This window comes from Mus musculus, chromosome 2, assembly GCF_000001635.26.
Source record: "Mus musculus strain C57BL/6J chromosome 2, GRCm38.p6 C57BL/6J".
NCBI classification, from domain to species: Eukaryota; Metazoa; Chordata; class Mammalia; order Rodentia; family Muridae; genus Mus; species Mus musculus.
In genome coordinates, this window is record NC_000068.7 from 87,782,159 (window position 1) to 87,804,730 (window position 22,572).

A 22,572-nucleotide genomic window follows, 5' to 3' on the forward strand; every position below is an offset into this window, starting at 1 on the left:
TCTTCTTGGAAAAAAAACCTTAAGGTATCAATTTAAATTCATACACTTTTTCTTTTAACATAGTCAGTGTTTCCAACCAATGATTTCTTCATTCTTATCAAGATACTATAAATTTATGAACAAAATGCAAGCAAATCATGCATTGTTTAAACATAGTACAAAAAATGCCAACGATCCAATGTCAGAAAGAGACATGAATCAAATATACAAGGCCATCTTTAGCTCTTGGCATCCACAAAAATCTGAAATATATCTCACAAATATTGTTTCTTTACTAGCCTGTTTAAAATCATTAATGACCTTATTTTGTATTAGCTCACTCTTTCCACCTGTACCTTATTTTTAAGACTTTGATTTCTCAAAAAGGTAAAAACTACATGATCATGGAATTTACAAGTGGAAACTACACCTTGGTCACCGAATTTATCCTGTTAGGATTTCCAACACGGCCTGAACTCCAAATCATCTTGTTCCTTGTGTTTCTGACGTTATATGGCATGATTTTGATAGGGAATATTGGCTTGATGTTGTTAATTAGGATGGACCCGCACCTTCAAACTCCTATGTACTTTTTCCTCAGCAACCTCTCCTTTGTAGACCTTTGTTATTCCTCAGTCATTGTTCCCAACATGCTTGTCAATTTCCTCTCAGCAAAGAAATCTATCTCTTACCTCGGCTGTGCACTGCAGTTTTATTTCTTCTGCACATTTGCAGACACTGAATCCTTTATCTTGGCTGCTATGGCCTATGATCGCTATGTTGCCATCTGCAATCCTTTGTTGTACACAGTTGCAATGTCCAGGAGCCTCTGCATATGGTTAATTGTGCTGTCATATGTTGGTGGCAACATGAGTTCTTTGGTTCACACATCTTTTGCCTTTATTCTGAAATATTGTGACAAAAATATCATTAATCATTTCTTCTGTGACCTCCCTCCTCTGCTGAAGCTTTCCTGTACGGACACATCCATTAACGAGTGGCTACTTTCCACTTATGGGAGTTCTGTGGAGATTATCTGCTTCTTCATCATCATCATCTCCTACTTTTTCATCCTTCTCTCAGTCTTGAAGATTCGCTCTACAAGTGGGAGAAAGAAAACCTTCTCCACGTGTGCCTCTCACCTGACCTCCGTGGCCATCTATCAGGGCACACTTCTCTTCATTTATTCTCGTCCCAGCTCCCTCTACTCCCCCAACACTGATAAAATAATCTCAGTGTTCTACACTATTATCATCCCAGTGCTAAACCCATTGATTTACAGTTTGAGAAATAAAGACGTAAAAGATGCTGCCAAGAAAGCTCTAAGGTCTAAAATACAATCCCCATGACCAAAAACCCTTCAAGATTCATCTCATTCCAGCTACAGATACCTATGTGAGAACACGAGCAACAGAAATATAAATATTCAACTGATACAACCATTCAAACATTTGTCCAATAACATAGTCAAATGCATTTCATAATCCCAACTCATGGTACACTTTAAGGTATTAAAAGGGTATCTATGTGTGATATGGTACATCACAGTAATTTAAAGGTTCAGGAGGCAGGGGTAGAGGCAGAGGCAGAGGCAGAGGCAGAGGCAGAGGCAGAGGCAGAGGCAGAGGCAGAGGCAGAGGCAGAGGCAGAGAGGCAGAGGCAGAGAGGCAGGTGTATGTATAGTCAAGAGGCATTTAACTATTACAAATTCTTCTCATGACTTAAAAAATGTTAATACTAAGTTGGACATTTTAAAATAAATTGTATTAGTTTAATGAAAAAATTTTAAAAAGTTCAGGTTACTGGTGAAAAATTATAGGTATAAAAAGTTAAAATGATATCATCTTAATAAATGGATATAAGGATCTGTGAAATTTTTCTAACCATTTTGACGAACATTTTTGATAGATTAGTTGTTGAAAGAATGATTATCTGCACAACAAAGATAATGTGTTCAGTGAGAGCCCTAGTTATAATCATAATCCAGCAAAAAGCTGAGTGATTTTCAAGTAAGTTAAGAGTCGGAAAAAAAGCCCCTTTTCGTTGACATTTTATTTCAAAACCCGGCAAGTTCAGCCAATGCATTAATTATAAAAGATGAAGTGGAATTAGATGTGCTCACTAAAATCATGATCACAATAGGATGATAAAAATAATGTTCTGGAATAAGGTTGTGGTCACAGTTCTATATTGCCGTATGGACATTCTAAAAAGCATAGGGATTTTAAAACTGTTCATTTTAATGGGCAACAATTTTGAGGGCTGGAGAGATGGACTTTGCCCCTCCTGCAGAGGAACTCATGGTTTCTAGCACCCACATGGCAACAGACAACCTCCTGCAACTTTGGTTGTGGGAGATCCAATGTCCTTTTCTGGCTTCTGTTGGCAACAGAAAATCATGTGGAAAAAACATGCTTGTACACATAAAATAAAAATAAATAAATGTTTGGATAATCCCATTGTGTTCTGGTTGAATGCTGTCTTTGTATTACTCAAATGCTGATTTCTATACTAGCAGAGAGCTGATGACAGACCAGACTTTGGTATTGTAATATTGATGAAGAATCACCTTTCTTATTGTTTTGTAAATATTCCTCTCCATCACTTCTTGATTAGTCAATACGGAGTTGATCAGCCAATTATCTGGGCACAAGAGAGTAGGATGGGATTGCAGATTCGAATGAGGGTGAGGGTGTCCTAGGGAGACTATAGAGAGAGAGGAGAGGAAGGACCACAAGATGTGGAGAAACTGGGTGGAGTGAACAGCCTTACAGGGTTAGAAAAGTTCAGAATCTGGCCAGTTTAGATTTGCAGCTTGTTGATAAAAATACCAGGTCTCTGTGTGAGTTATTCAAGAGATAGATTGGGTTATAACAGGGTTAGAAATGCTTTGCAGTTATTATGAAATAAATGGGGTTGGGGAAAAACTCTAGAGAATTACTGTTATTAATAAATATGTTTTAAAAAGAATAGTGGTACTTCTAAATGAGATAACAAAGCAAATATTTTAATACTGAAAACAAAATGTACAAGAAAAGAGGTGTTGTGGGTGATTAATTGAAGGCATTTAATGTTTGACCTATTGGATTTCTACTTTGGAGAAGAGTGCGGATTTCTCATATATTACATCGTATTACACGCATACACACACACACACACACACACACACACACACACACTGAAATTGTACTTACGGAGATAGAATCATTAATATAAATAATAACGACTTCAAGCTATAACTTTGCTAAAGATGATGATGTATTTACAGAGACTAATAATACAGAAAAAGAAACTAGTGATACCAAAGCCTAAGGGAAAGGATTTCACAACCTTCTGTTGCAAATGACACAGCATAATAAACTACCACCGTCACAGTGTTCAGGTACCCAAGAGCTACTCTGCTCAGGTGGGTTCCTACATCACTACATTTTCAGAAACAGGGTAAACAAAGGCATTTTTAATATTGAATCTTTAGAAATAGGTTGTCCATTGATGTTTTCACCACTTGTTCAATTTAAAATATTACTAAATCCAATGAATAAAAGTAATTTTTTAAACAGAATTGTGAGCCTTACAAAATGTCACAGTGCCTGCAGAACAGCATTTTAAGGATTTTATTCTAATCTTGTACATAAGAAAGCCCCACTCATTTTAATTTTAAGCTTGCATGTATGGACTTATAAGATGTAAGCACTAAGTGAACATTGTTGGCCTATTGTGTCACATATAATGTGTGCAGCATAAATGCATTATGAAATAGTGTCCATATTATTTCCACAACCTATAATGCATGTGAGAAATAAAAGGTGTTCTACCTGATAAATATGATGTTTCCATTCAGCAGTTAAAATGAATGATTAATTCTTTTATATTATAGACTGGAAGAAAGAGTGGACATAGGAAATTTTCCTTGAATGAATTCATTTTTGCAGGAGTTGCCAATAACCCTGAGATGAAAGGGATACTTTGTCATGTTTCTAGTCATCTATCTGATTAATCTTCTGCAGACGGTTGGCATGATCATTTTAATGAGAATGGATCCCCAGCTCCACACATCCAAGTACTTTTACTTGAGCCATCTCTCTTTCTCTGATTTCTACTATTTCATTGCAATTGTTCTCAAAGTGTCAGTAGGTATATTTGGCTAGAACAAATAAATTTGCTTAAGGGGCTGTGCTCTGTAGTTCTTCACTTCCTGCACCTTTGCAGATTGAGTATATAGTACTGGCAGCGATGTCCTTGTTAGATACCAGGCCATCAGCCACTCTTGCTCTACATACCACACAGGCCCAACAGTGTGGGTACCTCACTGCTGATATTTACCTGGTGAGAACATTAGATGCTTTGAAACATTTTCCCTTGGCTTTCCACTTATGTATCTCTGAGTCCAATGAGATCAACCATTTCTTCTGTAATTTATGTGTACTTTACCTTCTCTCCTGCTCAGATACACAGTATTCAATATTTATGATTTATTTGTGCTGAGCACCCTTGCAAGTATCCTTATCTGTTACTGTTACACCATTTAATCTGTCCTGGAAATGCACTTTTCTGAGTGGAGGTTCAAATATTTATGTCTGTACCTTATGCTTGATTGCATTTGCCAATTTTCAAATAACTTTAATCTTCATCTATTATATCAAATTTCTTTTTTCTTTCATTTTTCTTTATTGGTAATTATCAGTTACACTTTTTAATATTTTTATTAGGTATTTTTCTCATTTAAATTTTCAATGCTATCCCAAAAGTCCCCCATACCCTCCCCCCCCACTCCCCTACCCACCCACACCCACTTTTTGGCCCTGGCATTCCCCCGTATTGGGCCATATAAAGTTTGTCCCATATGAAGTCCAATGGGCCTCTCTTTCCAGTGATGACTGACTAGGCCATCTTTTGATAAATATGCAGCTAGAGTCAAGAGCTCAGGGGTACTGGTTAGTTCATAATGTTGTTCCACCTATAGGGTTGCAGATCCCTTTAGCTCCTTGGGTACTTTCTCTAGCTCCTCCATTGGGGGCCCTGTGATCCATCCAATAGCAGACTGTGAGCATCCACTTCTGTGTTTGCTAGGCCCCGGCATAGTCTCACAAGAGAGAGGTCTATCTGGGTCCTTTTAGCAAAATCTTGCTAGTGTGTGCAATAGTATCAGCATTTGGAAGCTGATTATGGGATGGATCCCTGGATATGGCAGTCTCTACATGGTCCATGCTTTCATCACAGCTCCAAACATTGTCTCTGTAACTCCTTCCATGGGTGTTTTGTTCCCAATTCTAAGAAGGGACAAAGTGTCCACACTTTGGTCTTTGTTCTTCTTGAATTTCATGTGTTTAGCAAATTGTATCTTATATCTTGGGCATTCTAAGTTTCTGGGCTAATATCCACTTATCAGTGAGTACATATCATATGAGTTCTTTTGTGATTGGGTTACCTCACTCAGGATATTGCCCTCCAGGTCCATCCATTTGGCTAGGAATTTCATAAATTCATTTTTTTAAATAGCTGAGTAGTACTCCGTTGTGTAGATGTACTACATTTTCTGTATCCATTCTTCTGTTGAGGGACATCTGGGTTCTTTCCAACTTCTGGCTATTATAAATAAGGCTGCTATGAACATAGTGGAGCATGTGCCCTTCTTCCCAGTTGGGGCATCTTCTGGATATATGCCCAGGAGAGGTATTGCGGGATCCTCCTGTAGTACTATGTCCAATTTTCTGAGGAACTGCCAGACTGATTTCCAGAGTGGTTGTACAAGCTTGCAATCCCACCAACAATGGAGGAGTGTTCCTCTTTCTCCACATTCTTGCCAGCATCTGCTGTCATCTGAATTTTTGATCTTAGCCATTCTGACTGGTGTGAGGTGGAATCTCAGGGTTGTTTTGATTTGCATTTACCTGGAATTGCAAAGCTTCTGTAAGGCAAAAGACACCGTCAATAAGATAAAAAAGCCACCAACAGATTGAGAAAGGATCTTTACCTATCTTAAATCAGATAGGGGACTAATATCCAATATATATATATAAGGAACTCAAGAAGGTGGACTCCAGAAAATCAAATAATCCCATTAAAAATGGGGCTCAGAGCTAAACAAAGAATTCTCACCTGAGGAATACCGAATGGCTGAGAAGCACCTGAAAAAATGTTCAGCATCCTTATTCATCAGGGAAATGCAAATCAAAACAACCCTGAGAATTACTGAGGTTTTACTCTTCTCATTTTTAAAGTTTTTTTGTAGTCTCTTCTTGAAACATTTTCATAAGCCAAATTATGCACACATTCCAGAAATCCTAGTGTAACAGAAGCAGTGAAAAGAGGATTCTCTGGCAGAGTGAAGCTACCCTATACTTCTCTGTGTTCTGTATTTTTCTTTCATGTTAAGTTATCTTTTGTCTATGATCACAAGTGCTATAATCTAATGTAAGCAAGAGATAAATTGAGCAAACCAAAAACTCATAATGAGCTTCAATACTGACATTGTTAATTATGATTCTTAATGTATAATATATTTGTTCATGATAACATGTTAAGCTAAAGATATGAAAATTATTTGCTCAAGAATGGACTTATTAATTCATGTTAAAGGCAACTGAATTGTATATTTGACATGACATTTTGAACTCAATAAAACATAAATCTATGTTCTAAAAATTGTGTTCATGCAACTACATGAATGAGCAATAAGACTCACTGATGCATTATCTACCTCAGTAAAACAGCAAATGCAGATTCATTTAAACAGAAGACCAGAAAATAATAAGACTTAAGCCTGTAAGCATGTAATGAACTTGCCAGAAATGAACCTACTCTCAGTCACCCGGCTTTCCTTTATACTATAAAATAATGAAAGAAAATGCTTTAAATCTGTTTAAAGTTGTAGCAAAAATCATGATACCCACTTTTTTGAATCACAGCATTATTTTTATGAGTTATGAGTGTAAATATTGCACAATGATGAGGTAGACTACAGCACTCTGAACTAAGCAGAAAAGAGTTTCACAAACAACATAGGATGAAAACAGAAGATTGATAAGTGAAGCATTGCTGTATTCAATAATTCTTCAAACCTCAAAAATATACACAATAGATATTCTGTTTTTAAATAGGATTGCAGTGGATGTCATGAAAATTTAGGGTTTGGAGTCATGGTCTCTTCTTAGTCTGGTTTCTAGTGAAGACATATTTTCATTCATGATAATTCATTTCTAATATCTTCTCTAAGAAAGAAACTCTCTCTTATAGCTATTAATTCTTAGTTTTTTATTATTTTGCTAGATTGAAGCATGTATCAGCTTCCTTCCTAATACTACTCTCTTTGCCCCCTGGGTGTTCATAATATAGACTTGTTATCAATAATATTATACAATTTAAATAATGTATTAGAGTTATTAAATGTATAATTCATATATAATAGATATTGATGATCAATATGTAGAACTAATGTGGAACTTACATCTCCTAGAATAATCATGAGGTAAATGTCCTTTATGTCTAACAGTATATCCTTTTTAGTAGAACATGTTCATTAATTACCGAGAAGTAAATCTCTCTCGCTCTGTTCTTATATGTTGTATTTTGAATTTTGTTTTTCTGCTTACATATCTGTGAAAGTATGAAATGCAACATGTCTATTCTTTTAGGAGAATGGAACTTAATATCATGTTTTTATTATCCATGTCTTGTGATTGTTTGACAGCCCTCTGTATATACTTCTGAAAGCTATTTTCTGAAGTATCTTGGTTTCTAGCAGATGGATGCTTTGTTGGTGTTTTTTATCCTGGGTCACAGAGATCCTTGTGCTTAGAAGCATTTTTCTATCACATCTGATGAGTAACCATTTTCTAAAGAATTTAAATTCGTTATAAGCAATATTGTGAAAGGAAACAGACATTTCCACAAATAAATATAGTTAAATAGTTAAAATAAATTATACATGGGTGACATTAATATAACTACAGAAAGTTCAACTGAGAGCCCTTGACACAAAAGATCAGATGGAAAAGCTTTGAAATAGTTTTGACAAATTTTGGCCTCTTTAAAAATCAACCTGCACCTGCACATGCACCACATACTTAGTAACACACACACAGACACCCACACAGACACACACAGACACACACAGACACACACAGAGACATACACACAGACACACAAACAGACACCCACAGAGACACACACAGAGACATACACACAGACACACACACAGACACCCACACAGACATACACAGACACACACAGAGACATACACACAGACACATACACAGACACCCACACAGACACACACAGAGACATACACACAGACACACACACACACACAGACACACACAAAAATACATTGTACACATACAAAAATATAAAATCAGAGTCTGTGTATGTGATCAAATTAAATTATTATCAATATGATGTAAATATGGCAAAATCCAGAAGGAAACCAAAGGCAAAAAATGGCATTCTTTACATAAGTGGCATATAAGAAAGATCTATTTTATACCATACTGATCAAACCTTACAAAAATTAGTAAAAGTGAAAGAATTGAAAAAGAAATTTGGCCCGAGGTACCTTGCCAGCAGAGGTGCTCAACACCCGCAAGGGACCACACAGGATTCCCCACGGGATCCTAAGACCTCTGGTGAGTGGAACACAGCCCCTGCCCCAATCCAATCTCGCGGAACCTGAGACTGCAGTAAATAGGGAAGCGGACTACCCGGGCCTGACCTGGGGCACAAGCCCCTTCCGCTCCACTCGAGCCCCGAGGTACCTTGCCAGCAGAGACTCGCCCAACACCTGCAAGGTCCCACACAGGATTCCACACGGAATCCTAAGACCTCTAGTGAGTGGAACACAACTCCTGCCAAGAGTCCAGTTCGAACACGAGATATCTGGGTACCTTCCCTGCAAGAAGAGAGCTTGCCTGCAGAGAATACTCTGCCCACTCAAACTAAGGAGAGAGCTACCCTCCCAGGTCTGCTTATAGAGGCTAACAGAGTCACATGAAGAACAAGCTCTTAACAGAGACAACTATAACAGCTAGCTTCAGAGATTACCAGATGGCGAAAGGCAAACGTAAGAATCCTACTAACAGAAATCAAGACCACTCACCATCATCAGAACGCAGCACTTCCACCCCACCTAGTCCTGGGCACCCCAACACAACCAAAAATCTAGACCCAGATTTAAAAACATTTCTCATGAGGATGATAGAGGACATCAAGAAGGACTTTCATAAGTCACTTAAAGAATTACAGGAGAGCACTGCTAAAGAGTTACAGGCCCTTAAAGAAAAGCAGGAAAACACAACCAAACAGGTAGAAGTCCTTAAAGAAAAACAGGAAAACACATCCAAACAGGTGATGGAAATGAACAAAACCATACTAGAACTAAAAAGGGAAGTAGACACAATAAAGAAAACCCAAAGCGAGGCAACGCTGGAGATAGAAACCCCAGGTAAGAGATCTGGAACCATAGATGCAAGCATCAGCAACAGAATACAAGAAATGAAAGAGAGAATCTCAGGTGCAGAAGATTCCATAGAGAACATCAACACAACAGTCAAAGAAAATACAAAATGCAAAAGGATCCTAACTCAAAACATCCAGGAAATCCAGGACACAATGAGAAGACCAAACCTACGGATAATAGGAATTGATGAGAATGAAGATTTTCAACTTAAAGGGCCAGCTAATATCTTCAACAAAATAATTGAAGAAAACTTCCCAAACATAAAGAAAGAGATGCCCATGATCATACAAGAAGCCTACAGAACAACAAATAGACTGGACCAGAAAAGAAATTCCTCCCGACACATAATAATCAGAACAACAAATGCACTAAATAAAGATAGAATATTAAAAGCAGTAAGGGAGAAAGGTCAAGTAACATATAAAGGAAGGCCTATCAGAATTACACCAGACTTTTCACCAGAGACTATGAAAGCCAGAAGAGCCTGGACAGATGTTATACAGACACTAAGAGAACACAAATACCAGCCCAGGCTACTATACCGGGCCAAACTCTCAATTACCATAGATGGAGAAACCAAAGTATTCCACGACAAAACCAAATTCACACAATATCTTTCCACGAATCCAGCCCTTCAAAGGATAATAACAGAAAAGAAACAATACAAGGACGGAAATCACACCCTAGAACAAACAAGAAAGTAATCCCTCAACAAACCAAAAAGAAGACAGCCACAAGAACAGAATGCAAACTCTATCAACAAAAAAAATAGGAAGCAACAATTTCTTTTCCTTAATATCTCTTAATATCAATGGACTCAATTCCCCAATAAAAAGACATAGACTAACAGACTGGCTACGCAAACAGGACCCAACATTCTGCTGCTTACAGGAAACCCATCTCAGGGAAAAAGACAGACACTACCTCAGAGTGAAAGGCTGGAAAACAATTTTCCAAGCAAATGATCTGAAGAAACAGGCTGGAGTAGCCATTCTAATATCGGATAAAATCGACTTCCAACCCAAAGTTATAAAAAAGATAAGGAGGGACACTTCATACTCATCAAAGGTAAAATCCTCCAAGAGGAACTCTCAATTCTGAATATCTACACTCCAAATGCAAGGGCAGCCAGATTCATTAAAGACACTTTAGTAAAGCTCAAAGCACACATTGCACCTCACACAATAATAGTGGGAGACTTCAACATACCACTTTCATCAATGGACAGATCGTGGAAACAGAAACTAAACAGGGACACAGTGAAACTAACAGAAGTTATGAAACAAATGGACCTGACAGATATCTACAGAACATTTTATCCTAAAACAAAAGGATATACCTTCTTCTCAGCACCTCACGGGACCTTCTCCAAAATTGACCATATAATTGGTCACAAAACAGTCCTCAAGAGATACAAAAATATTGAAATTGTCCCATGTATCCTATCAGACCACCATGGCCTAAGACTGATCTTCAATAACAACATAAATAATGGAAAGCCAACATTCACGTGGAAACTGAACAACACTCTTCTCAATGATACCTTGGTCAAGGAAGGAATAAAGAAAGAAATTAAAGACTTTTTAGAGTTTAATGAAAATGAAGCCACAACGTACCCAAACCTTTGGGATGCAATTAAAGCATTTCTAAGAGGGAAACTCATAGCTCTGAGTACCTCCAAAAAGAAACGGGAAAGAGCACATACTAGCAGCTTGACAACACATCTAAAAGCTCTAGAAAAAAGGAAGCAAATTCACCCAAGAGGAGTAAAGGGCAGGAAATAATCAAACTCAGGGGTGAAATCAACCAAGTGGAAACAAGAAGAACTATTCAAAGAATTAACCAAACGAGGAGTTGGTTCTTTGAGAAAATCAACAAGATAAATAAACCCTTAGCTAGACTCACTAGAGGGCACAGGGACAAAATCCTAATTAACAAAATCAGAAACGAAAAGGGAGACATAACAACAGATCCTGAAGAAATCCAAAACACCATCAGATCCTTCTACAAAAGGCTATACTCAACAAAACTGGAAAACCTGGACGAAATGGACAAATTTCTGGACAGATACCAGGTATCAAAGTTGAATCAGGATCAAGTTGACCTTCTAAACAGTCCCATATCCCCTAAAGAAATAGAAGCAGTTATTAATAGTCTCCCAGCCAAAAAAAAGCCCAGGACCAGACAGGTTTAGTGCAGAGTTCTATCAGAGTTTCAAAGAAGATCTAATTCCAGTTCTGCACAAACTTTTTCACAGGATAGAAGTAGAAGGTCCTCTACCAACTCATTTTATGAAGCCACTATTACTCTGATACCTAAACCACAGAAAGATCCAACAAAGACAGAGAACTTCAGACCAATTTCTCTTATGAATATCAATGCAAAAATCCTTAATAAAATTCTCGCTAACCGAATCCAAGAACACATTAAAGCAATCATCCAACCTGACCAAGTAGGTTTTATTCCAGGATGCAGGGATGGTTTAATATATGAAAATCCATCTATGTAATCCATTATATAAACAAACTCAACGACAAAAACCACATGATCATCTCGTTAGATGCAGAAAAAGCATTTGACAAGATCCAACACCCATTCATGATAAAAGTTCTGGAAAGATCAGGAATTCAAGTCCCATACCTAAACATGATAAAAGCAATCTACAGCAAACCAGTAGCCAACATCAAAGTAAATGGAGAGAAGCTGGAAGCAATCCCACTAAAATCAGGGACTAGACAAGGCTGCCCACTTTCTCCCTACCTTTTCAACATAGTACTTGAAGAATTAGCCAGAGCAATTCGACAACAAAAGGAGATCAAGTGGATAAAAATTGGAAAAGAGGAAGTCAAAATATCACTTTTTGCAGATGATATGATAGTATATATAAGTGACTCTAAAAATTCACCAGAGAACTCGTAAACCTGATAAACAGCTTCGGTGAAGTAGCTGGATATAAAATTAACTCAAACAAGTCAATGGCCTTTCTCTACACAAAGAATAAACAGGCTGAGAAAGAAATTAGGGAAACAACACCCTTCTCAATAGTCACAAATAATATAAAATATCTTGGCGTGACTCTAACTAAGGAAGTGAAAGATCTGTATGATAAAAATTTCAGGTCTCTGAAGAAAGAAATTGAAGAAGATCTCAGAAGATGGAAAGATCTCCCATGCTCATGGATTGGCAGGATCAACATTGTAAAAATGTCTATCTTGCCAAAAGCAATCTACAGATTCAATGCAATCCCCATCAAAATTTCAACTAAATTCTTCAACGAATTAGAAGGAGCAATTTGCAAATTCATCTGGAATAACAAAAAACCTAGGATAGCAAAAACTCTTCTCAAGGATAAAAGAACCTCTGGTGGAATCACCATGCCTGACCTAAAACTTTACTACAGAGCAATTGTGATAAAAACTGCATGGTACTGGTATAGAGACAGACAAGTAGACCAATGGAATAGAATTGACGACCCAGAAATGAACCCACACACCTATGGTCACTTGATCTTCGACAAAGGAGCTAAAACCATCCAGTGGAAGAAAGACAGCATTTTCAACAATTGGTGCTGGCACAACTGGTTGTTATCATGTAGAAGAATGCGAATCGATCCATACTTATCTCCTTGTACTAAGGTCAAATCTAAGTGGATCAAGGAACTTCACATAAAGCCAGAGACATTGAAACTTATAGAGGAGAGAGTGGGGAAAATCCTTGAAGATATAGGCACAGGGGAAAAATTCCTGAACAGAACAGCAATGGCTTGTGCTGTAAGATCGAGAATTGTCAAATGGGACCTAATTAAACTCCAATGTTTCTTCAAGGCAAAAGACACCGTCAATAAGACAAAAAGACCACCAACAGATTGGGAAAGGATCTTTACCTACCCTAAATCAGATAGGGGACTAATATCCAACATATATAAAGAACTCAAAAAGGTGAACTTCAGAAAATCACATAACCCCATTAAAAATGGGTCTCAGAACTGAAAAAAGAATTCTCACCTGAAGAATAATGAATGGCAGAGAAGCACCTGAAAAAATGTTCAGCATCCTTAATCATCAGGGAAATGCAAATCAAAACAACCCTGAGATTCCACCTCACAACAGTCAGAATGGCTAAGATCAAAAACTCAGGTGACAGCAGATGCTGGCGTGGATGTGGAGAAAGGGGAACACTCCTCCATTGTTCGTGGGATTACAAGCTTTTACAACCACTCTGGAAATCAGTCTGGCGGTTCCTCAGAAAATTGGACATAGTACTTTCGGAGGATCCCACAATACCTCTCCTGGGCATATATCCAGAAGATGCCCCAACTGGTAAGAAGGACACATGCTCCACTATGTTCATAGCAGCCTTATTTATAATAACCAGAGTTGGAAAGAACCCAGATGCCCCTCAACAGAGGAATGGATACAGAAAATGTGGTACATCTACACAATGGAGTACTACTCAGCTATTAAAAAGAATGAATTTATGAAATTCCTAGCCAAATGGATGGACCTGAAGGGCATCATCCTTAGTGAGGTAACACATTCACAAAGGAACTCACACAATATGTACTCACTGATAAGTGGATATTAGCCCAAAACCTAGGATACCCAAGATGTAAGATACAATTTCCTAAACACATGAAACTCAAGAAAAATGAAGACTGAAGTGTGGACACTATGCCCCTCCTTAGAAGTGGGAACAAAACACCCTTGGAAGGAGTTACAGAGACAAAGTTTGGAGCTGAGATGAACGGATGGACCATGTAGAGACTGCCATATCCAGGGCTCCACCCCATAAGCAGCATCCAAACGCTGACACCATTGCATATACTAGCAAGATTTTATCGAAAGTACCCAGATGTAGTTGTCTCTTGTGAGACTATGCCGGGGCCTAGCAAACACAGAAGTGGATGCTCACAGTCAGCTAATGGATGGATCACAGGGCTCCCAATGGAGGAGCTAGAGAAAGTACCCAAGGAGCTAAAGGGATCTGCAACCCTATAGGTGGAACAACATTATGAACTAACCAGTACCCCGGAGCTCTTGACTCTAGCTGCATATGTATCAAAAGATGGCCTAGTAGGCCATCACTGGAAAGAGAGCCCCATTGGACACGCAAACTTTATATGCCCCAGTACAGGGGAACGCCAGGGCCAAAAAGGGGGAGTGGGTGGGTAGGGGAGTAGGGGTGTGTGTCTATGGGGGACTTTTGGTATAGCATTGGAAATGTAAATGAGCTAAATACCTAATAAATAATGGAAAAGAAAAAAACAAAGAAAAACAAATTTTCACACAAAAATGAGACATTGATCTAGAAAACATTACAGTGCCTTAGATGGTCTTAGTTTAGAAGTAAAATGGTAGAGGTTTAAGCTCCAGGGTGTTTGTGTTGGGAACTGCTATGAGTCATTTGAACAGTCTAATGGAAGGTCTTCTAGTCCATGAAGGTAATGTCTGTACTCCTTTCTGGGCTTGCAAAGTCATCTCTGACTCTTCACTTCCTTGCGCCATACTTTGTTGCTTCACTTTATCCTCGTCCCAAGCTCATGGTTTGAATATTGTCATAGTTAAGACATCTTGCTGTTTGTTTATTTCCCTGCCGAACACAATACAGAGTTTTTAATAAGGACCATCCTTTGAAAAGATCCTTTTTTTCCATGTTCTTTTCCTTTTCCTTTTTTTCTTTTCTTTTGGTTATTTTATTTATTTACATTTCAAATATTGTTCCCCTTGCCAGTGTCCTCTTTGCAAATCCCTATCCCATTCCTAGTTCCTCCTTCTATAAGGGTGCTTCCCACCCCACTCCCAGCTCACCACCCTAACATCATCCTACACTGGGGCATCGAGCCTTCACAGAACCAAGGGCCTCCCCTCCCATTGATGCCAGATAAGGCCATCCTCTGCTACATATGCAGCTGGAGCCATGGGTCCCTCCATGTGTGTGCTCTTTGGTTGGTGGTTTAGTCTCTTGGAGCTCTGGAGGGAATCTGATTAAGATCGGTTCTTCGCAACAATATAAACTAACCAGTATCCCCCAGAGCTTGTGTCTCTAGTTGCATGTGTAGCAGAGGATGGCCTAATCGTCCATCAGTGAGTGTCCCTTGGTCTTGCTAAGTTTATATGCCCCACTACAGAGGAATGGCAGGGCCAGGAAACAGGAGTGGGTGGGTTGGGAAGCAGGGCGAGGGGAGGGCATAAGGGACTTTCAGAGAGGAAACTAGGAAAGGCAATAGTATTTGAAATGTAAATGAAGAAAATATCTAATAATAATAATAATAATAATAATAATAATAATAATAAGATAGGGTTTTTTCAGAGTGGAAACCAGCAAAGGGGATAACATTTGAAATGTAAATAAAGATAATATCTAATTAAAAATGATTTCTATTGTTAAGAAGAGACATATGGCCATAGAAACTGTTACAAAGGAAAACATTTATTCACACCTTCTTACATTTCCAGAGATTTAGTCTATTATTGCCATAGCTGGAAGCATAGTGACTGTTACATTTCAAACCTCGGAAAAATATCTGAGCTGCCGATTTACTATAACAAAGTCGACCTTGCCTCCATGTTTTCCCAGCATCTCTCACTTCTGACCTGTTACAAGGTATGGAGGACATACCCTGCCTCCTACCCTGAACTCCCCAGCCCAGAGGTCTTTTATGCAATGCAGACATTTGGTTATCCACTCTTTTTGTACCTTTGCCCTCCTGTCTGCTGTACTTGGTTTCCCTCTCTCACTTCTCTCTACTTCTCTTCTTCTTCACACATGCTTCAGGGTCAAATGACTGCTCTGAAGTCTCCCATTTTCATCTGTTTCTGGCTATGATCTTACACATATCTATAATAAACGTTCTCCCTAATTATACCAAAGTTAGAAACAGTAATGAGTAATGCTCTTTCCTTTTCTTTCCTCTTAAATTTCCTTTTTTTTTTTTCATTCAGTGGAGTATAGGCAGACATTGTAGTAAAAGGAACCTAGAGATCTACGTCAGGATCTGCAGGCAGCAGGAGGAAAGTGCCTTATTGGGTCTGGTTTCAGCATCTGAGACCTCAAAGATTGCCCCCAGTGATAAACTTTCTCCAACAAGGCCACACACACAATAGTGCCACAACCTTTGGGCCTATGTGGGACATTTTTATTTAAACCAATACAAATATTCAATGACTTCAATTAACTTTGAATATAATAAAATCATTAGAGAAATATCATCCAAATGGTGTTTATTTCTACTTTTTCTCATTATTATCAACCTTAGTTAACCTAACAAAGTAATACATTCATGATTTTTCAAATATTCCAACTAGGATATACATTTCTATATACATACATACCTACACCATACACAAATACAAAAGCTGTTCTACATAAGTTCATTGTGGTAGTTTGAATATGAATGGCTATAATAACTCATATTTTTGAATGCTCAGTCATCAGGGAATTACACTATTTGAGAGAAATTAGCAGACAATAGAATGTTGTGTCTTATTGTAGTAGGTGTGACCTTCTTGGAAGAATGTTGCCACTCATTTCAAAGACCCATGCTAGGCCCAGTGTCTTGTGCTCTCCATCTTCCTTCAGATCAGAATACAGTTCTCAGGTATTTCTGCAGTGCCTCATGTATGCCTCGAGGATCTCAACCCTGATAATAATAGACTAACCCTTCGATACTATCAGGAAGTCCACATTTAAATGCTTTCCTTTCTAAGGTCTGCCTTGGCCATGGTGTCTCTTCACAGCAATAGAATACTGACTAATAGATCCGTGACATTCTTATGGCTTTAATTGAAAAATGAAAGTTTCAGAAGGGGTCTACTAAGTATATAAAATATATTATATCATTAAACCAATGTTGTGGAGGCCATTTCTTTGGGGAATAAGAACATGGAAATCTTGGGGCAGTGATGTATTTCAGTGAGTAAAAGTGCTTATTTTTTAAGCATTAAGTCATGAGTGTGGATCTCTAGCACTCATGAGGCAGAGAGAAGTAGTCCTGAGAGTTCCTGTCCAGCTAGTCAAGGCACAGGTAGTGAATTGTCTAGTAACTTAGAGACACTTCATGAAGAGAATAAATTAAAACATGCCAGGAATATATCTATCATCCTAACGTGGTCTCAAATACTAATCATAGGACATACACATAAACACAACCATTACAATTCCAAGTGAAAAACACATGCTCAACATTGGCACTGAAATTACTGATAATGAATTATCTAAATATCCAGAAAGTAGCGTGAAGCTTCAGTAAATTAATGTTCACTAGGGCATAGCTTTTGTGTATGTGAACACATTACACAATTACAATTTAGTCATAAAAATATATTTGATGCATAGAAATGCGGTTGACTTGAAAACCTTAGGGTAAATATATGAAATCTACTGCAAAAGGCTACATTTCATATAGTTATGACTTTATGTTCTGTGCTGAATATGCAAATGTTTATCATCAGAAATATGCATTCCAGAGACTGCAGAAAACTGAGAAGAGAGGATGACTGCTAATGAGTATGATTTTATTACTGAAATTTAAAGAAGTTTCTAGAATTATATATTATTGGGTAAAAACTAATGAATACACTGAAAATCAAATACAGTTTAGCTTTAAATAGGTGAAAACTACACTATATCTTTTTTTTAAAGTAAAATTATTGTGTCAAGGTATACATATTTCTGAGATAATGTAAAGGTAAAAATATGAAAGTGTATAATACTACAGAAGGGAATGAGGGTGGTAGAGATGGATGGCTTTTTCATTTTCTTAGATTTCTGCTTTTAAGGGAGAAATAAGCCTAAGATTATATATAATAACTATTAGTTTTTCTTCTGATATGTGTTAACTTGGTTACCATACTAAAGAATTAACACTGGACTTATCACATAGAATTCAGACCCACAATTATAGTTAACCACACCAAAGCCTGGGGGGAAATGAACTTTTAGTCCCAATTGCCTTCCTGTAAAATAAATTGCTCCCTGTCTCATGTTCATCTGGCAGAGACCTATTGCTCAAGTAAGGTAGGTTCTAAGTCTCCAGATCTAAGATAAGTTCCTGTCATATATATATATATATGTATATATCTTAGTCATCTTTTGCTTTCTTACATAGTTCTTTCAGTCCATGTGTTTTCATTTTCAATGGCTGAACATATTTATTTGTGGTGAATGGGAAGAATGTGTCTCCAGGTAATAGTAGTAACAGAACAAAAATTATCTTAGCATGACTTTATTTCTTTTATAATTGTGCAAACATATTCATTAACTTAATGGACTTTTTAGGTCAAAAGTGATTGTAAACATTCAAGTTGAGCTGAGCCCCATGTGTGGATCTTACCATGATTTGTTAGGTCTAGAAAATTCCTGAAATGTTCTTCACATTCCAATTTCCACATATCATCATGGACCAAGAGATGCATCTAATACAAGAATAAAAACAAAATGAAATCACAAAGGAGAGAGAGAGAGAGAGAGAGAGAGAGAGAGAGAGAGAGAGAGAGAGAGAGAGAGAGAGAGAGAGAGAGAGAGAGGAGACTCTGACAGAGATAGAAAGAAAGACAGAGAAACAGAGACAGATACAGGCAGACATTGAGACAGGGAAACAGGGATAGAATTAGAGGCAAAGATAGAGAGAAGGAGATGGAGAAATTCTATATTTGCCAGAAATATCTTCGATCTTTCATCCAATTTCCAAAGTTTTTTGGAATTAATTAAATGATAGTATCTTTCTGCATATAACATTTATCTGCCTATCTTTTGGGTCTGGTTTGCTCCCAGTCATACACTCAGTTATAGGAGTTTTCTGTCTAATCCCATCAGGTGATGAAATACAATGTTCACTTCATCCAGAAAAGGAAGCTGGAGATCCTGGTGAATGGTAATGGTGATGGTGAAGTCCCTTAATGTTTCTCTAAGAGACAATGCTCTGGACCACATAGTTGGATATCTAGTGGTCACATGAGGTTTCCATGGGCTAGGAAGAAAGGTCATTAACCTAGGTTTTCTTTCCCTTTATCTCTCATATGCTATCTGAGAAAGTGAAGGTTGGTGAGCCCCTTCTGTTGTTGATATGTATGAGATGGACAATTGTTGGGTGTGTGGTAGTTAAAGCCCTGAATCTTTATCAATTTACAGTATTATACATAATAGTCAATTTTAAAATCAAGCTTAATAAAATGCATAATATTTTTTTGTTTTATTTTTATCAGTAGTAGACTCTTGACTGCTACAAATAGGAAAGAATGACTGTGTATTACTAACCACACAGTTTTCCAGAGGAAACCTGGATCAAGTGTAGTAAAATAGACGCCTTTTAACATTATTCAATTGCCTAGTCTATACTTCTATAACTGATTAAAATTCGTTTCAAATCCACCATGATTCATTTAAGAGACAATGAGATCCTCCTGTGTCACATGAATACTCCAAAGCACAGAATAAGCTCGATTACACTGGCTCTAATGCCAGATTTCTTTGATGTCATTTTGAATTTCAAATATTTCCTTGAGATAAGTATACTCCATACCAAGGAAATTTGACTCACAGAAATTATGGAATTTGTAGAAAGCAGCATGCTTCATGAATGACACGGAAATTTAATCAAATTTTCTAAACAGTCTAGCTGAGATGTTAGCTTTAACAATCTTACAACTAAAAAGCTATGGATCTTTAAACTGACTTATGACTTACTTTTAGAATAATAATACCTGAAGCCAATTATGTTCTGTGTTGTAGGGGCATTGTTGATATCCAGAAGGCAATACCTATATTTCCCATTCTCATTAACATTTTGTAAACATTTAGACATGCAAAGAAGAATGGAAGGGGAAAATTGTTCTTCCTTTACTGAATTCATACTAATGGGAATTACCAACAACTCTGAGGTAAAAGTGGTTCTGTTCACAATATTTCTACTGGTCTATCTAATCAATCTCATTGGGAATCTTGGAATGATTCTTTTAATTAAAGTGGATCCTCAGCTACAAACCCCAATGTACTTTTTCCTCAGTAATCTGTCCTTCTGTGATCTCTGCTATTCCACAGCAGTTGGGCCCAAGATGTTAATGGACATATTTGGTAATGATAAATCAATTCAATTTTTTGGCTGTGCTCTCCAATTCTTCATTTCCTGTACATTTGTGGATTCTGAATGTATATTGCTGGCAGTGATGGCCTTTGACCGGTACCAGGCCATCAGCAACCCCTTGCTTTATACAACAAACATGTCTAACAGGCTGTGCTCCTTGTTAGTGGCTGGAGTTTATTTTGTAGGTGTGGCAGACTCTTTGATCCATACAACATTGACATTTCATTTGTGTTTCTGTGGATCTAATGAAATTGATCACTTCTTTTGTGATATCCCTCCCATCTTACTACTGTCCTGCTCAGATACACAGGTCAATGAGTTAGCAATATTCACAATTTTTGGGTTCATTGAATTGAGCACCATCTCAGGTGTCCTTGTCTCCTATTGTTACATCATCTCATCAGTTTTGAAGATCAGCTCTGCTGGGGGCAGGTTCAAAGCTTTCTCTACCTGTGCCTCCCACCTGACTGCAGTTGCGATTTTCCAAGGAACTGTGCTTTTCATGTATTTCCGGCCAAGTTCTTCTTATTCTCTGGATCAAGACAAAATGAGCTCCCTGTTTTATATTCTTGTGATACCCATGCTAAACCCTTTGATTTATAGCCTGAGAAACAAAGATGTGAAAGAAGCTCTGAAAAATCTGAAAAATAAAAGGTGCTGTTAAATACATATTGAAAATTCTCTACCTTTTTCATATAGTGATTATTTTCATAAAATTATGTCATCTGAAAGGATTGAATTTTATCTAATGCTCTTTGATGAAATTACTATTCACTTTAGTGCTAGAGTATTGTAAAATTGTTATCCAAATGCTACAGTGTATTCTAAGTATGTGTATATGTACACACATCTGTGTATAGATATGTGTGTATGAATATGTGTGCATGTGTGCATCCCTTTCTTTTCCTCAGATTTTATAAGAATGTATAGCTTAGCATCAAGATTATTTGAGGAAGATTTTCAGGATAAAATTTAATACAAATATCCATCAAACTATTAATGTTTTATCCCGACCTTATCTTCATTTTCTATCATAACTCTAAGTCTCACCTTGCTAGCTGTTTACTAATGTTTCAAAATATGCATTTTTGTCCATATAGAATGCTGTAGTTGACTGTGTTGTGCTATTATTGCACCCAGTTCCCTAGATCTTGATACACTGTTTCCTCTTTGGCTCTGAAAGAACAAGCCAGAGATGACTAGAATATGGTAGTTTGTGTAGAGGTTCAGTAAGTTAGCATTTAGATTTCTACAGGTAATGGACATGAAGTACAAAGGGACATTTGAAATTTTCTCAGTCTCATTTTATATTTCAATCTTATGGAGAACTATTACTGATAATCCTTATAAATTAGTTAAAATATAATAATACTATTAAGAGACTCAAAAATGAAAATGTTATAGAATTATGTAGATGCAATTTCTAGTATTGTGATGAACTAGACGTTTACCCTCTCTTCCCCCTTTCCTCCTTCTCTTTCTTCCGCTGTATCAGCAAATGTTCTTAAACATTAATCATTTCATGAAGAGTTCAAAGCTCTTTCTTTAATTAAAATAACTATGCTAGCTGATAAAAAAAGTTACATGATTTCTAGGATATTTTCCAGTTACCAATTTATTTGTGTTGTAGTATGTATAGTTGTAAATTATTAGTATATTGCTATGTAAATTTTATACTATCTATAAAAATATTCACATAATAAAATTAGTGTTTCATATGCATATGAAAGAATTGCATTTTTGCATTTCATCTATATTATGTTTTATTTGAAACAATACCACATGTGAGATATTAACTTTTGTTTTGTTTTGTTTTGTTTTGCTTTTGTTTTTGTTTTGTTTTTCGGGGCAGGGTTTCTCTGTGTAGTCCTGGCTGTCCTAGAACTCACTCTGGTTGACCTTGAACTCAGAAATCCACTTGCTTCTGCCTCCCAAGTGCTGGGATTAAAGACATGCACCACCACTGCATGGCCTCTTTTCTCTTTAATTTAATTTTATTTTTAATTAAAATAATTACATATTTTACACTCAATATTACGTTCTACACCCTCCCGTCCAC

The 22,572-nt window shown here is 37.2% G+C and overlaps 2 protein-coding genes and 1 pseudogene across 2 annotated transcripts; all 3 read left to right on the forward strand.

The window, feature by feature from the left end:
• Positions 1 to 377: 377 nt before the first annotated feature.
• Olfr152 (olfactory receptor 152) lies at positions 378 to 1,328 on the forward strand. The gene has a single exon (NM_146646.2). It carries the CDS (start codon positions 378 to 380, stop codon positions 1,326 to 1,328), a length of 951 nt encoding a protein of 316 aa, NP_666857.2.
• On the forward strand, positions 3,872 to 4,617 carry Olfr1142-ps1 (olfactory receptor 1142, pseudogene 1; annotated as a pseudogene).
• Olfr1143 (olfactory receptor 1143) lies at positions 20,233 to 21,177 on the forward strand. The gene has a single exon (NM_146293.2). The coding sequence runs from the start codon at positions 20,233 to 20,235 to the stop codon at positions 21,175 to 21,177; it is 945 nt and encodes a 314-aa protein (NP_666405.1).
• The last annotated feature ends 1,395 nt before the right edge of the window (positions 21,178 to 22,572 follow it).